Source organism: Oncorhynchus gorbuscha, linkage group LG16 (assembly GCF_021184085.1).
Source record: "Oncorhynchus gorbuscha isolate QuinsamMale2020 ecotype Even-year linkage group LG16, OgorEven_v1.0, whole genome shotgun sequence".
NCBI classification, from domain to species: domain Eukaryota; kingdom Metazoa; phylum Chordata; class Actinopteri; order Salmoniformes; family Salmonidae; genus Oncorhynchus; species Oncorhynchus gorbuscha.
This window is the reverse complement of record NC_060188.1, coordinates 6,989,764-7,006,961: the sequence shown is the minus strand read 5'-3', so window position 1 is coordinate 7,006,961 and position 17,198 is coordinate 6,989,764. Positions and strand designations below refer to the sequence as shown.

At 40.8% G+C, this 17,198-nt stretch overlaps 1 protein-coding gene across 4 annotated transcripts; it reads left to right on the top strand.

Moving 5' to 3' along the window:
* Positions 1-38: 38 nt before the first annotated feature.
* zgc:113333 (beta-N-acetylhexosaminidase) lies at positions 39-17,126 on the top strand. Of its 4 annotated transcripts, none has more exons than XM_046303974.1 (14): positions 39-456; positions 4,312-4,407; positions 4,609-4,867; positions 5,511-5,620; positions 5,876-5,963; positions 8,877-9,041; positions 9,305-9,488; positions 9,738-9,809; positions 12,914-13,118; positions 13,515-13,597; positions 14,938-15,013; positions 15,340-15,438; positions 15,595-15,684; positions 15,852-17,126. In XM_046303974.1, the coding sequence occupies exons 2-14, from the start codon at positions 4,322-4,324 to the stop codon at positions 16,042-16,044; spliced, it is 1,710 nt and encodes a 569-aa protein (XP_046159930.1). In that variant the 5' UTR covers positions 39-456; positions 4,312-4,321; the 3' UTR covers positions 16,045-17,126. The 4 variants fall into 4 exon arrangements, with proteins under 4 accessions (XP_046159930.1, XP_046159932.1, XP_046159934.1 ...); XM_046303976.1 differs by lacking the exon at positions 39-456 and adding an exon at positions 969-1,093; XM_046303978.1 differs by lacking the exon at positions 39-456 and adding an exon at positions 1,311-1,479.
* Positions 17,127-17,198: the final 72 nt, after the last annotated feature.

The window sequence follows — 17,198 nt, the reverse complement described above, 5'->3', positions numbered from 1 at the left end:
GGTCGAATTTTTGAGACTATTTCCATGCACGAAACACAGGCACAGTAACTATTCCAAAGATTATGATAACAATGCGCGTGCCTTATTTCCCACACGCCAAACAATACGTGGACAGATCAGATAAATGTCCATTTACTAGCCTGGATGATTTAATTATGTGAGGATGGGTGCAACTTCTCTCTACTCTAGTATATTCTGCTGCACAGAGCAGAGCGCTATCTTTTCGCAGTGCTTTTTTATTATTTAATGCTGGGTGGGTGCGTTCATTTATAGCTCAGTGGGTAGTGTATGTGACAAGATACCACTAGTGTAACGCGGAAGTTCGTTGAAAGTTGTCGTGCATTTCGTGTACAGTAGACCTTCCACAACATTCGGTGTTCAAGTTCCTTTTTTCCCCGGGAATTGTAAGTGCGGAAACATTAGGACAACAAACTATACATGCACGCTCTTCACGGGGTAAGGATTTATTGTAGACTACCGCCATCTGCGTGTTAATCTAAATCGTCATTGAGTTGATGCGTTGACACATGTGAAGTTGTATAGTCTACTGTTCATGCAATTCATTAATATTGAACATAACAATGGCAGCGCTGTATTGGAGGCAATACGCAGGTATATGAAGTATATCCACTTTTTCCAAGTGGGAATTGCAAATAGGCTACCAATTTTTTATCCACACTGATGTAGCCTAGTGTAGTGGCGGTATACACCGTAGCAATTATGTAGGCTAGTATAATAGTGAAATCATGCACAAAGTATACTACACAATCGCAAAGTACGTGAGGTATGTTCGCAGGGGCGAACATACCTCGAATACAATCTTTCAGGCAGGGATGAAAGTGAAATTAATTTATTCCCGGTACGGGACCTCCTATTTCCACTCGCAACATATTGCCTGCCTCCAAATAAACAGTGGTGAATGGAAACACACATATATTACACAAAACACCAACAATTGTAATGACATGTAGTAGCAATTGTATTTAGGCTAGAATGTATGCGCCCACCGCTGTCCGCGCGACTCTCGTGTGTCTTCCACTCTTCTCTGCGTTGGCAAAATGTCAGTGTGCTCGCAGAACAGCAACGCATTTTGGTGAGTACATGCGGTTATGATAAAAAGTGGTGTAATAGCCTACAGTTTCCTTGACATGTTGTTTTAATTATTGTGATAGGCTCATGTTTGACCGGTACTGGTACGGCGTAACCCCTCTATTTATTTTGCCTGGACACGGTACTGGACCGCATTACTTTCACCCCTCAAGAGCGCGCAGCCGCTTGGAGCAGCTCACAGAAGAACGACATCGGTAGTGTTGATAAAAGGATATGTAGAAGGGTGAGCCGGTTAAGGATCGATTCAGACAAGGTGGTAGATTGTACGACAAGCGACAGGTTTATTCAGAGTAAAGATATCTGGTACAGCGTATATACGGGCCCCTCTGTTAGCTCATCAGAGACTAGCAGAAAGGAACCTTGCTAACAGTGAGTACAAGCTTCATATACACAACAGAAAGTAGGTTGATTTCTAGGAGATCGGATCTTCGGATTGGATCAGGCTGGGGTGTAGTCATCCGGCATTGGCTCTGTTGTCTGTCCGTCATCGTAGAATCCTGCCATGCCTGTTCTTGGTCGTCACACCATGTTCAGCTGAAAAGGAGATCTGGTGTGTGCGCTATCTTCAGTCACACAATGTTCGGCTGGGAGGGAGATTATGTGTGTGTGCTAGTTTGTCTCTAAGTCTAGGCTTTCTGCCAGTCTGTGGGTGTCTTATCTGGGTGTCCTCGGCAGCTATGTGTGTATTGTATGTGCGTCGTCCCTGTCTTCTGGAGTCAGTGTGTAAGAGCGTATGCGTCCCTGTCCTGTCCTCAAGAGTCCGTGTGTAATGTGTGTGCGTAAATATCTTCAGGGGAGTTGTGGAGGAACTGCCGGCTAGCACCTGTGGCTAGGAGTATCCTGTTGTGACAGTGTTCTGGATGATCTAAGTGAGTGTGTGTGTGAGAAATATCCTGTATGGGGCCCAACCTGTTTTACTATGAAAATACGTTGTCCCAGCTATAGTAGTGTAATGTCACCTACATAAGAATTAGCAGTCCTCTACAGTAGCGGGCCATTTCCTGGTTGCAATTGATTTAATTGTGTTCAGTTCATGTGACAAAACAAGCAAGTATAGTGTACAGCATGGATGAACAACTTTGATAGGGGTGGAAGCCACACAAAAACTGACCTCATCAAGAGGGGCCGCAGTGGCTTGTGGGTCTGCTTACCTACATCCATATTCCTTAAATTTAAGAACGGGAAATATAGCAAAAGTGCACATAGAACAGATCTACCACTCATTAGACCGGCTTTTGATGAGAATGACAGATCTATAACACGTATTTCTATGTGAATTTGATGGGTCACCCAAAACATTACATATTGCAGCTTTAATAGAAAATGACTGAAAAGTGAAAATCACCCAGTAAAATTCTACTTGAGTAAAAGTTTAAATTTACTTAAGTACAGTGATGGAAAGGGTACTAAACTGTCATACTTAAGTAAAAGTCAATGCTATAGGCCTACATCAAATTCCTTATAGAGCAGTGGTTCACAAACTTTTTATAGTCCCGTACGTACCCCTTCAAACATTCAACCTCCAGCTGTGGACCCCCCCTAGCACCAGGGTCAGCTGTACCCCCTCTAGCACCAGAGTCAGCTGTACCCCCTCTAGCACCAGGGTCAGCTCACTCTCAAATGGTGTTTTTTGCCATCATTGTAAGCCTCCCACTCACACACTATACAATACATTTATTAAACATAAGAATGAGTGTGAGTTTTTGTCACAACCCGGTTCATGGGAAGTGACAAAGAGCTCTTATAGGACCAGGGCACAAATAATAATATTATAATAATTAATCATTTTTGCTCTTTATTTAGCCATCTTACATATAAAACCTTATTTGTTCATCAACAATTGTGAATAACTCACCACAGGTTAATGAGAAGGGTGTGCTTGAAAATATGCACATAACTCTGCAATGTTGGGTTGTATTGGAGAGAGTCTCAGTCTTAAATCATTTTCCACACACAGTCTGTGCCTGTATTTAGTTTTCATGCTAGTGAGGGCTGAGAATCCACTCTCACATAGGTACGTGGTTGCAAAGGGCATCAGTGTCTTAACAGCGCAATTTGCCAAGGCCAGAAACTCTAAGCGCAGCCCTATCCAGAAATCTGGCAGTAGCTTCTGATTAAATAAAATTTTCACAGAACCGCTTGTTGCAATTTCGATGAGGCTCTCTTGTTCAGATATGGGTAAGTGGACTGGAGGCAGGGCATTAAAGGGATAGCTAATCCAGTTGTTTGTGTCGTCCGTTTCGGGAAAGTACCTGCGGAAATGCTCTCACTCAGATGCTTCACTATATCACATTTGACATTGTCTGTAAACTTGAGTTCATTTTCACACAAAAAAATAATATAATGATGGAAAGACCTGTGTGTTGTCCTTGTTAATGCAGACAGAAAAGAGCTCCAACTTCTTAATCATAGCCTCAATTTTGTCCCGCACATTGAATATAGTTGGAGAGAGTCCCTGTAATCCTAGATTCAGATCAATCAGGCAAGAAAAAACATCACCCAGATAGGCCAGTCGTGTGAGAAACTCGTCATCATGCGGTCAGACAAGTGAAAATTATGGTCAGTAAAGAAAACTTTAAGCTCATCTCGAAATTGAAAAAAACATGTCAATATATTGCCCCTTGATCACCAGCGTATGTTGTATAAGCGTTACATGGTCACAGCCCATGTTTTTTAAATTTAAACTTTATTTAACTAATCAAGTCAGTTAAGGACAAATTCTTATTTACAATGATGGCATACCGGGGTTAACAGTGGGTTAACAGTGGGTTAACAGTGGGTTAACTGCCTTGTTCAGAAGCAGAACGACAGATTTCTATTTTGTCAGCTCGGGGATTCGATTCAGCAACCTTTCGGTTACTGGCCCAACGTTCTAACCACTAAGCTACCTACCGCCCATAGTAATGCATAATGCAGAAAATACATGATAGTTCAGGGGCCTTGCTTTAACAACGTTAACCATTTTCACTGTAGTGTCTAAAACGTCTTTCAAGCTGTCAGGCATTCCCTTGGCAGCAAGAGCCTCTCAGTGGATGCTGCAGTGTACCCAAGTGGCGTAGGGAGCAACTGCTTGCACGCGCGTTACCACTCCACTATGTCTCCCTGTCATGGCTTTTGCTTATTTGACTGCCATGTGGGTATTATTAAAAACTTGAACTTGAAAATGAACTTGAAATACTATTTTCTATTTCTTTCTGTCAGCTGAAGCACCATGGTAACAAAACGGCAGGCCCTCAGAGCTGTTGTACTTTGTCTGGTGCTTGTTGCTGCTGTCAAACTTCTGCTTTCGGAATACAGGTGAGACATCCTACCATGGGCACAATCCTCATTCAGTGAGGTGTTTGTAGACTTAAATGATATAATATTGTGTTTTTCTTGGCCTCTTGGGTCAGCCGTTCGGTCTGTGTGCTGAGATTATTTTATTAAAACTTTCTCAAGCCTTTATTAGTCTTCAGAAGAAAATTTAAAAAAATACTGTTTAAATCTGTCTTGTTCCAGAACTGAAAGGAAACAGAAGTTAGCCACCATGGATCCTGGCTCATTTTGGCACCAGGGGCCAAAGGTGAAGGAGGCTGTTACTGTACACAAGTCAGAGGATATAAACTCTTTGTTTAACTGGGCCCAGAAACCAGAGGTTCCAGAGCCTCCAGTAAAAAAAGAAGCAGGCACAGCACCTCTGGAAACCAGCAAAGTCCCTGCAAGAATAGTGCACCTGGATCTGAAAGGTGCTGCACCCAAAGTCAAATACATGAAGCAGGTGAGAAAAGTTATCTCTTTGAGGTGGATCCCCCAAAAATGTTATTTGCAGGGCCTCACTCTGGATAAGAGCGTCTGCTAAATGACTGGTCTGCTAAATGACTGGTCTGCTAAATGACTGGTCTGCTAAATGACTAAAATGTAAATGTATTCTTTATAAGGTGTATCCCTTACCTGCAGTCAAATGACCGAATGACCTGATGGGTGGAATGTTGTTCATATCATTTAATAATTAATAAACATAAAAAATCCAGTGTTTCTATGTCAAACGGCTTTGTTTTATTTCAGTGTTCTGTGATGTACGTATATAAAGTGTCAAATTTGGATGCAAACTCCCAACGTAATACATTTCAACTCTATATCTGACATGGTACAGGTGTCTTCTTTTTTGAAGTCCATAACCATGTGTGTGAGGTGTATACTTTTGTTTCAAAGTAGAATTGTTTAAGACTACAAAGAAACACTCTGTGTAACCCTGATTTAGCCCACTGCAGTAAAAGTTTTTAAGATGTATATTTTAATGGAGATACTGGCATATGGGTAGTCTTGATTATATAGTATAGCATTAGAATTGAATTGAAAAACATGCAGTATAACAGCTGTATCTACCAGAACCAAAGTCATTGTGACGGTTTCCATTCCAGATCTTCCCGCTCTTCTCCTCTCTGGGTGCTGATGGTGTTCTGCTAGAGTACGAGGACATGTTTCCCTATCATGGAAACCTGACGATTCTCAGGTCACCGTATGCCTACAGGTGAGCACCAGATGGTGATGTCTCAGTCAATTTATGATTGATAGGAAAAAACTAGGGCCTGGAGTTTTCCTTGTCAGATCGCATGTCACAAGAGAAACTCCTGACCCTGATGATAAAACTAAGTCAGAACTAGGATGGACAAATCATAGAGACCTGTATTACCATTCTATTGGATTATTGGTGTTCTATTTAAATATGTGTCACAATGATGAACAGTCTGCTGTACAGTATATCTCTGTGTTCTCTGTTAAACAGTATGGAAGATATAGAGGAGATAAAGAGCCTAGCCAAACTCAACAAGCTGGAACTGATTCCTTTAGTGCAAGTGTTTGGACACCTCGAGGTAAGTCAGGGATACTGTATCAGTGATGTAGTGGGGGAAGAAATAGGTGGTTACGCTGTTCACAGTGAGTAAGGTAATGCTCGTTATACTTTCAATGCATCTCGTTGGCTGGCCCTCACTTCATACTCGTCGCCAAACCCACTGGCTCCAGGTCATCTACAAGACCCTGCTAGGTAAAGTCCCCCCTTATCTCAGCTCGCTGGTCACCAAAGCAGCACCCACCTGTAGCACGCGCTCCAGCAGGTATATCTCTGGTCACCCCCAAAACCAATTCTTCCTTTGGCTGCCTCTCCTTCCAGTTCTCTGCTGCTAATGACTGGAACAAACTACAAAAATATCTGAAACTGGAAACACTTATCTCCCTCACTAGCTTTAAGCACCAGCTGTTAGAGTAGCTCACAGATTACTGCACCTGTACATAGCCCATCTATAATTTAGCCCAAACAACTACCTCTTCCCCTACTGTATTTATTTATTAAACAGCATTTACCTGACACTAAATGCTGCACTATTTAAACACTTGCCCCCCAACCCCCCTTCACCAAAACACGTGTAAATATTGGACTAGAAGTTGTGCCTACCTGTATTATACTTATGGTAAAATGTTTATTTTACTGAGTCATTTACTTTATGTTCGTATTCTTGTATTTTATTATTTCTTATTGTTGTTGCATTGTCCAGAAGGAACCTGCTAGTAAGCATTCCATTGGACGATGTATACTATGTGTATCCCGTACATACGACTAATAAAACTTAAACTTGAAATACTACACAGCTGGTCTGTATGTATTATACTCATATTGGTTCCTCAGTCTATTATACTTATAGTAAAATGTTTATTCTACTGAGCCATTTATTTTACGTTCTTATTCTTATTTTATTTATTTTTATTTAACTCGGCAAGTCAGTTAACTCTTGGAACTACCCATCCTGGATCCGGGAGAATTGTCATCAACTACACTAATTAGCATAGCGCAACGGCCAAATAATCTTACTAGAAAATATTCATATTCATCAAATCACAAGTGAAATATAGCGAAACACAGCTTAGCCTTTTGTTAATCACCATGTCGTCTCAGATTTTGAAATTATGTTTTACAGCCAAAGTAAGACAAGCGTTTGTGTAAGTTTATCGATAGCCTAGCATAGCATTATGTCCAGCTAGCAGCAGGAAGCTTGGTCACGAAAATCAGAAAAGCAATCAAATTAACCGTTTACCTTTGATGCTCTTCGGATGTTTTCACTGACAAGACTCCCAGTTAGACAGCAAATGTTCCTTTTGTTCCATAAAGATGATTTTTATACCCAAAATACCTCAGTTTGTTTGTCACGTTATGTTGAGAAATCCACCGGAAATAGCGGTCCCGACAACTCCGAAAAAAATCCAAATTATATCCATAATATCGACAGAAACATGGAAAACGTATTTTATAATCAATCCTCAAGGTGTTTTTCAAATATCTATTCGATAATATATCAACCGGGACAATTGGCTTTTCAGTAGGAGCGAGAGGAAAAATGACTACCTCTGTCTTTTACTCAAGAATCACTCTGAGAGCCCTAAGGTGGCCACTCGTGCAATGTAGTCGTTTACGCTCATTCTTCAACATAAAGGCATGAAACTACTTCAAAATGCTGTAGACACCTTAGGGAATACGTAGAAAAAGGAATCTCGTTGATATCCCTTTCAATGGTCAATCTTGGTGCATAGGAACACAACGGTTTCAAAATAAGAGGCACTTCCTGATTGGATTTTCCTCAGGGTTTCGCCTGCAATATCAGTTCTGTTATACTCACAGACAATATTTTGACAGTTTTGGAAACTTTAGAGTTTTCTATCCCAAGCTGTCAATTATATGCATATTCTATCATCTGGTCCTGAGAAATAGGCGGTTTACTTTGGGAACGTTATTTTTCCAAAAATAGGATTTATTAAGAACAAATTCTTATTTACAATGGTGGCCTTCCCCCGGACGACGTTGGGCCAATTGCACGCTGCTCTATGTGATACAGCCTGGATTCGAACCAGGGTCTGTAGTGACGCCCGTGACGAAAGGGAGACAACGTGGAGATAAAGAATAACAAAATATATTTATTAACTGAAGTAAAGTAAATACAATTAACAATGGTGTGTGTTTAGTCAGTTGTCAGTAGTGTAAATGAGTGGTCGCGTGTATACATGTGATAGCGAGGGGTGTTGAAAGGTGCCAACGCAAGCAAACCAAATGGCCACAAAAATGCCACAACCAAAATCTGTCTGTGTCTGCATAGAGAGTCTCCTCAATGAATCGGGAAGAGGTGCATTTATCTTGGGACACACCCGAGCCCAGGTGTGTCCCATTTCACTGACGACCCTCCCGGCTCCGCCCACTGACACCCTATTAAGGAAAACAAGAGCAAAGAGAAAGAATTGGGCAGACAGAGTGGGAGGGTCGTCACACGCCTCTAGCACTGAGATGCAGTACCTTAGACCGCTACGCCACTTCCATACTGTTTTATTATTTCTTATTGTTGTTGCATTGTCTAGAAGGAACCTGCTAGTAAGCATTTCATTGGATGATATATACTATGTGTATTCCTTTCCTTACGACTAATAAAACTTAAACTTGAAACACTACACAGCTGGTCTGTTTGTATCTCCTGAGGCTATCGTGACCTTAAATAAGTGGATCACTTGTTTCATATTCTAACCATACCAGAAAAGCAAGAACAACTATACATTCCTTGGAATGCTAATTTTCAGTCATGACTGCACTAAGTGAGACCAGAGCCATGATCTATCTAAATATATGGCTCTGAGTGATACTATTCCATTGTATTGTGTAATGAAATATAACCACTGTTGCCTGTGGGGTAAAAACTATGCCACAAATCTCCTCTTTAATCTGTCCTCCTCTTATTTCCTCTTGATAGTTTGTGTTGAAGCATGAGAGGTATTTCCACCTGAGGGAGGTGAGGGCTTTCCCTAACAGTCTGAACCCCCACCATCCTGGCTCTGTGGCTCTGGTCAAGGACATGGTCTCCCAGGTCATGGACTGTCACCCTGACGCACGCTGGTTCCACATGGGGGCTGATGAGGTTTGTGGGTGGGTGTGTGCGTGTGTGCATGATTTTGTGTGTGTAGGTACGCCGTGTGTTTGTATTTGTATGAACTAGAACACTACTAATGTATGTCATTGTATCTGTCTGTAGGACTTTCAGTTCAGCAGGATATATGCAAATAAAGTACAAGTAGATTGTTATCATACCAATGAGATAGGCCTACATTTTTCATACCCCCTAGTTTGTATAGTTCCATTCATAATACAGTGTGTGTGTGTGTGTCTCTCCATGTTCCTCAGGTGAGGGGTCTGGGAGAGAGCCAGGACTCTAAAAACTGGTTACATAGCAATAAGGGGGATGTTGGGAAAATGTTCCTGAACCATGCAGTGTCATTGGCCCGTTTCATCACAGAGAGAAGGTCAGGGGTCAGAGTGATTCTGTGGGATGACATGTTGAGGAAGATCAGCCCTGCCACTATTAAAGGTGTGATGATGAGATCTCCTAGCAGTCCAATTGTACTGTGGATTGATTAAATGAATGTATGTTTTTCTAATTAGAACTGACTGACTTCAGGACACACAAGTGCTTCTATGTTATATCTTTATTTTAAAACTTTATACCATGTTTATTACAATGAATTATGCCATGTGCATTACAATGGAAATGGTTAAACCCCACTAAGTGTCTGACTAGTTGCTCTATAGCTGATTGTTCATCTGTTCATACCCCTAGAGTCAGGCCTGCAAGATCTTGCTTCCCCAACAATATGGAACTATTTGAAGAAAATGGATACAGATGGTATTGGTATGTTTATGTTTTCAGCCATTAATACTTTTTTTGTAATAATATCTTTTTTATTCAAAAATTCCACCCCAGATACAAACATACACATACGAACAACAATTTACGGACGCGCACAAGCATTGACTACAGTTAATCTGCCCAGATTCACATGCTCACACCCCAATCCCTAGTGCCTGCATCATTTTTGTCTCACATGGCCTTAAATTGTACCAATTCGTTTTTTCCGGTCGCCCATGCTATTTAAATAATAAATCATGAGATTTTCCATTGTGTTAATGATGGCGCATTGATTGATTCCCAAGTTTTTAGTATATGTTTTTCAAGATGAGTGATGAGAGAATTGTCCAGCCCATTGTATCTCACTACATCTCCGTATGCCATATGTCTTGAGATATGCAAGCAGACGGGTTTAAAGTAAGTTGACATTGTAATACTTATAACATGCCAACTTTCTAGCTCCACCAATAACCTTTGGACTGTATAGCATTCCCAGAAAGCATTGATTATTGAGTCATATTTAGTTTTACACTTAAGACATGACTGTCGTTGCGCTGTAGAATTTGTGAATGTAGTCTCTTGTACAGTATAATACATTGTATACATTAATTTATACTGGGCTAAGTGTACATTTTTGTTAACTAAAATCGTTAGGTATGCTCCGACATCCCCTCCATCTTGTGCAAACAAATAAAAAAATGAAATGTTATTAGTCACATGTGCCGAATACAGCAGGTGTAGTAGACCTTACAGTGAAATGCTTACTTACGAGCCCCTAACCAACAATGCAGTTTCAAAAAATACAGATAAGAAATAAGATAAGAAATAAAAGTAACAAGTAATTAATTGGGGCGGCAGCGTAGCCTAGTGGTTAGAGCATTGGACTAGTAACCGGAAGGTTGCGAGTTCAAACCCCCGAGCTGACAAGGTACAAATCTGTCGTTCTGCCCCTGAACAGGCAGTTAACCCACTGTTCCCAAAATAAGAATATGTTCTTAACTGACTTGCCTGGTTAAATAAAGGTAAAATAAAATAAAATAATAAATAAAAGAGGAGCAGTAAAATAACAATAGTGAGACTATATACAGGGGGGTACCGGTACAGAGTCAATGTGCAGGTTAGTTGAGGTAATATGTACATGTAAGTAGAGTTATTAAAGTGACTATCCATAGATGATAACAGAGAGTAGCAGCGGTGTAAAATAGGGGGGGGGGCAATGCAAATAGTCTGTGAAGACATTTGATTAGATGTTCAGGAGTCTTATGACTTGGGGGTAGATGCTGTTAAGAAGCCTCTTGGACCTAGACTTTGCACTCTGGTACCGCTTGTCGTGCGGTAGCAGAGAGAACAGTCTATGACTGGGGTGGCTGGAGTCTTTGACCATTGAGGTCCTGGGTGGCAGGAAGCTTGGCCCCAGTGATGTACTGGGCCGTTCGCACTACCCTCAGTAGTGCCTTGCGGTCGGAGGCCGAGCAGTTGCCATACCAGGCAGAGATGCAAATGCTCTCGACGGTGCAGCTGTAGAACCTTTTGAGGATCTGAGGACCCATGCCAAATCTTTTCAGTATCCTGAGGGTGAATAGGTTTTGTCGTGCCCTCTTCATGACTGTCTTGGTGTGCTTGGACCATGTTAGTTTGTTGGTGATGTGGACACCAAGGAACTTGAAGCTCCCAACTTGCTCCACTGCAGCCCCGTCGATGAGAATGGGGGCGTGCTCGGTCCTCTTTTTCCTGTAGTCCACAGTCATCTCCTTTGTCTTGATCACGTTAAGGGAAAGGTTGTTGTCCTGGCACCACACGGCCAGTTCTCTGACCTCCTCCCTATAGGCTGTCTCATCGTTGTCGGTCATCAGGCCTACCACTGTTGTGTCATCTGCAAACTTAATGATGGTGTTGGAGTTGTGCCCGGCCGTGCAGTCATGAGTGAACAGGGAGTACAGGAGGGGACAGAGCACGCACCCCTGAGGGGCCCATGTGTTGAGGATGGATGTGTTGTTACCTACCCTTACCACCTGGGGCGGCCCTTCAGGAAGTCAAGGATCCAGTTGCAGAGGGAGGTGTTTAGTCCCAGGGTCCTTAGCTTGGTGATAGCTCGAGACTTCCTTAAATATTGTTCACCAGCTGTTATTTACAAAAATACATAGTCCGCCACCTCTTGTCTTACCAGATGCAGCTGTTCTATCCTGCCTGTACAGCGTATAACCAGCCACTCCGTGAAGCATAAGATATTACAGTTTTGAATGTCAGTTCCTTTTAAGTCTTGGTTCCAACAGTTTAAAAATAATTCTAAGAGATTGTCAGTTGGATAGGCTCTCTGCAAGGTTTTCTATATCTTACCTATCATATGAACATCCATTTATGACTCAAATAAGATTCCCTCAAGGTTGCTCTGATGTCCAAAATATTTCAAATTGAAATTTTGTGATATGCAACTTTTAAAATGCATATATTTGAAAATATCTACATTGGTCAGTCCAAAATTGCTTTTTAATTCTGTCATGGAAATAAATGTATTTCTTGTTACCAAGTCATTTACAGTTTCTATGCCTTTAGTTTTCTATGTGGACCAATTTATTAGTGCATTCTGAAAAGCTATCCAAGGATGGTTCCATAGGGTTGAATTTTATGGCAGTGATGTTGGTTCTAATAGAATCTGATTCATTTTCTTTCATATTGTTAAAGTGTTCTTAACTATGAAGTTGTTCATATTCTTAGCTTTATCCTTTGAAAATAGACACATGAAAAGATTCTGGGGATGAGCATGTGCATCTTCAATATGTACCCAGGGTACATACCCATTGTTCCTCTTTAGTGAGTTCAACTATATGTCACGAGTAAAAGCCTTGGGTAGCAAGTTGATACAGTTCCAATTCTGGAAGGTTTAACCACCCTCCAACTGAAAAAGATGTCACATTTGTATTTTATTTGTCCATATAAAGTATGTTATGACCGAGTATACTTTTTTAAAGAATATCTTCGGTGGGGCAAATGTTATTACCGATGACAGAGAATCTAGACCATTGTAAAACTGTTTACAGCTTTTGAATAAGAGAGGGAAAATATTATGTTTACCAATACCCCATTTTATTGTTTTTTATTTTGAACAGGAACATTGATATCTAGATACCATGAGGCCGGTTTCAAGGGTATATGGTTCGCCAGTGCATTTAAAGGGGGCACAGGTATTGACCAGCGATGGACCCCTCTTGACTATCAGCTACAGAACCATCTGTCCTGGATAAAGGTCATGAACTCTATGACCAAATACCCCTCCATAACCCTCCATGGCATCCTGCTAACAGGATGGCAGAGGTAAGACATTGATTAGGGTTGCAACATTTCTGTTACTTTTCCAAAATTCTAAGGTTTTCCAGAAATCCTGGTTGGAGGGTTCCGGATTTCATGCTTATTCCTTTCTGATTCCAGGAATCTTTCAACTGGAAAACCTGGTAATTTGGGAGAAATGACCAGAATTTTGCAACCTTGACACTAATCAACCACAATTGACTCTGATACTGATGTAATGTTTAAAGTGTGTGTACTAAAGAGAGCATGTGGAAGATATACTGTATAAGGCATGATGTTATATAGTTGAACTAGATTAATTGTTGGCCCATTAAACTAAACCAACAGGATGATCCTGTCTTTTACTGTGTGTCTGTGTTATGAAGTGCTGCACCTAAGCGTTTGAAATATTTTACCCTCCAGGTTTGAGCACCATACCGTGTTGTGTGAACTCCTCCCAGTTGGCATTCCCTCCCTGGCTATGTGTCTACAGAGCTTAAAGCATGGTAAGTGCCAGGGGAACTGTAAAATAGTAACCTTCTCGCAGTCATAAGGACAAAGATTCATCAGGAGGCAGGCAAGTAGAGGTGCAAATTTGTGTTATTTATTCTATTTGCACAGTGCTGTTGATGATGGTGATACATGTACATGTTGATATATTTGCAAATGTTTGACTTCAAAATGTCAGTATTCAAAAAGAAAAAGCCTCCTAACAGGCAAAAACTAGCCTAAGCATAAAGGCACAGGTGGTAGAACCCTGCACGGGCATGAATTTTAAGCCCGAGCCCTACCCATGCTCGTGACGTTCAGGCCCTACCCTACCCAGGCCTGATTGCTTCTGCCAAATTTAAGGCCCGGCCTTGCCCGAAACCAGAAATCCAAAATAATTGTGAATATCCATCGCAACAGCTCCGCTTGGGCTTCTCTGCTCAATGAAGAGACATGAGATAGCAGTTAGCTGTAAGCTACTTTTCATCACTCTAACACTGACAAAACTTTAGGAACATTATTATTTCCTGTGAAATAATCTCCTGGCTTATATTTGATGAGGTTGAAGCACTTCTTACACCTTGTTATGATCTTAGTCAGATATGACTGTGCTGCGCAGCAAAGCACACGCAAATGGCTCAGCTTGAAAATGATAGTGGTCAGTTTAGTTATACCCAAGTCCTGCCTATACCCTAGCTATTGATGAAAAAACAGGCCCTATCCGGCCCTAACCCGATGTATAATGTCGGGTCCATCCGGGCTTGGGTTGGGTAGCAGAGCTCTAACAGGTGGGGTCTGCTAGGCTCAGTTGCAGCCTCCCCAAACAAATCCTCAACCAGAACTCATGAGAACATACCCAAATGGACACTTAAAGGAAGAATCCACTCAAAAACTATATTTTGGAAAATGCATCATATGATTCAAAACGTATGATGTCATGATGATGTGGCAAGTGACACTGCTTCTTGAAAATCCTATATCTTGAAAACTTGACTGCTGACAAAAAAACGTAGGTACTGTATCAACAGTAGAGTAGTGAAAAAAATACCAAAAGATAGTTGTTGAGTCGATTTCTTTCTTTAAATACAATAAACCACACCTATCCTGGCACTATGTGAGCGTGGGTGCACTCAACATTTACAAGACTGAGAAACCAGACATGTGCTCCAAACAAAAGACAATAAAGCAATTGACAGAAAACTAGTGAATATAATGAAATTAACCAAAGCTTCTTACTCAGAAGTGTTGCGCAGTTTGTGAGCTCTCCAAAGAACGTGTCCACTACGGACATGAGATCGGTAAAGTATCACAGTACACCGGTCTTGTAACTAACATTATACATGCATCTGTTGGACAGGTGCATTTGATGAAAATGCAAAGATGGAGGCTCACCACATACTGGGCTGCAACATCAAGGTGGAGAAAGATATCTGGTTAGTAGTAGTCTCAGATAGTAGTAGAACAGTACTATTTAATCAAATGTGAGTCAACTGAAATACTGTTTTGTATTATGAGAAAGACCAATTGCAATTTTCTAGAGAAAGGAAAACGTACACCTGAAAATTGGTGAGGAGGTGGAATTTGGTGATTTCTCTTTTGTGTCAGAGCAAGAGTGTGGCTACATTCCTTTCTTAAGTCAACCTGTACTGTACCATGTCACATATGGTTTACTTGAAATGCCTTGCTTTGTGAACTTAACAAAACATATGTTGTTTGGTAAAGTGCTTGACCTTTCTCTCCTGTTTGTCTGCCTCTGTAGTGAGGGGAGTGGAGCCTTCTCAGGCTCTCAGATCTACCACATGGTGTTTTACATTCACACAAACCTGCAGAAGGAGGTGGATGCCCTCATGAAACACTAGTAAGCATCCATCGCTTCAATTTTTATTTGTGATTCCAGAGTATGAAGAATACAGCTTAAGTAATTAGAAGCAAAGAAGTAATTCAGATGCAAAGAAAATACCATATATTTTTCTGATGACAATTTGTCTATTCATCTGATGATTATCTCATACAGCCACATCAAAGGGGGTTTCAGTCGCTACCACAGAAAATATAATTTTGCAAATCCAAGAATTATAGGATTCTTCCAAGGTCAGCTGAAGAAGTAAGTATTGCTTTTTAAAATTCTTGATGGTTAGCCATCACCTTTCTCTTCATCATTAACGCCACAGAAACATTATCTGGATGTATGAGAGATATTCAGCCACTTGGAGGACAATGGAATAAAAAGTGCCTCTTCTTCGTTAGTTAAACCCTTGTCTCCTCTTCCAGACTGTTGGATAAGTGGGAGACGTACATAGAGAACTTCCGTATGGAGATGGAGGCGATCTACTTCCCAGACACAGTGGAGGAGTGGATGGAGGAGAATGTCAATGCCAACATGGATCTATTGAGAGAGAACGCCCGGGATGCCGAGCGAATCCTAAAGCTGAACGGACAGCCCAAGTCACTGAAGACCTTATAGTGACTGGTCTTGTACAGTCTCCAGACCTGATGCCGTTGGGTTGTAACTTTGCACATAGTACCTGTTGATGGTATGTCTAAAGGAGTTTTTCAAGACCGTGCGACTTGACCAGGAAATACTCTGGACCATAGTTATGCCGGTGCCTGTTGTAGCCTGTAACTAGGGTCCACAATTTGGCTCTCTGGCTTTACAAGCCATTAACTGTTTGATTGTGCTGAATAGTAACGTGTCACATGGCTCATATTTACATTGCAAATCATGCTCTTTGTATACAGTATGGTAGCAGAATCTGCACTGAATCTGTTTCTTTGTATGTTTGTTTTCCTGTTTGTTTATTTGTAGAGGGGAGTTCTGATGAGACTGATATTCTGTTATAACACCGTCTGTATTACATTATCATTATAGGTTTCCTGTTTGTTTATTTGTAGATCCTCCCTGTTGCCACATAATGATGCAACTAAGGGTTTTGCCAGTAACCATGGCATAATATGTTTTTACTGCTTGGAATTTTAGCATGAGGGCCTTGGATGGTCTATGAGTTATGAGCAGATATACATGAATTATTAAGTGTATGCTTGAATATGAAGACTACAGAAAGGAACACTGATCCTGTTATGACCAAATTGCACTGTAAGATTCATGCAGTCTATATTATACTGCAATGTTAACATGCCTTTACATGCCTTTAGAGCGTAGATCTTTATGTTCTATTGATATGTTGCTGCACAGTCTCAGGTTTAAACACTGTCTGATTGTACAACATTGTTGAACATTGGTCATTACAAATTAATTGTGCAGTCATTACAAATTGAAGATTGTGTATTTTGCACATATTAGTTGATTATGCTTGATTATCAAGTTTTTAACTTGATTATTGTTATTTTATTGTTAATACTTGATATTTTCTTTAAAGAGGAGCTCTGACAGTTCCCTGGATGTGTAGGTTATGGTATCATATTTCAAGTTTTGGTCACTTTTGGTTACCTTTATCATAGCCTAAAAAGTACATTGATTCATAGATTTATATGATTTGATTCTGGTATGTGAATTCTGAGAACTTAAATAAATGGGGTTCATACGCACATGATTTATTTTCATTTAATCGCTTCGGTAAACGTGGGTACTGTTTAAAAATACCAAGTATTACATCTGGT

Bases quoted from the DNA above. Each gene is read 5' to 3' on its own strand.
- zgc:113333 (XM_046303974.1), top strand. From the start codon at position 4,322: ATGGTAACAAAACGGCAGGCCCTCAGAGCTGTTGTACTTTGTCTGGTG. The intron at 5,964-8,876 runs GTAAGTCAGGGA...TCCTCTTGATAG, and splicing joins AAGTGTTTGGACACCTCGAG to TTTGTGTTGAAGCATGAGAG. The intron at 9,042-9,304 runs GTTTGTGGGTGG...CATGTTCCTCAG, and splicing joins TCCACATGGGGGCTGATGAG to GTGAGGGGTCTGGGAGAGAG.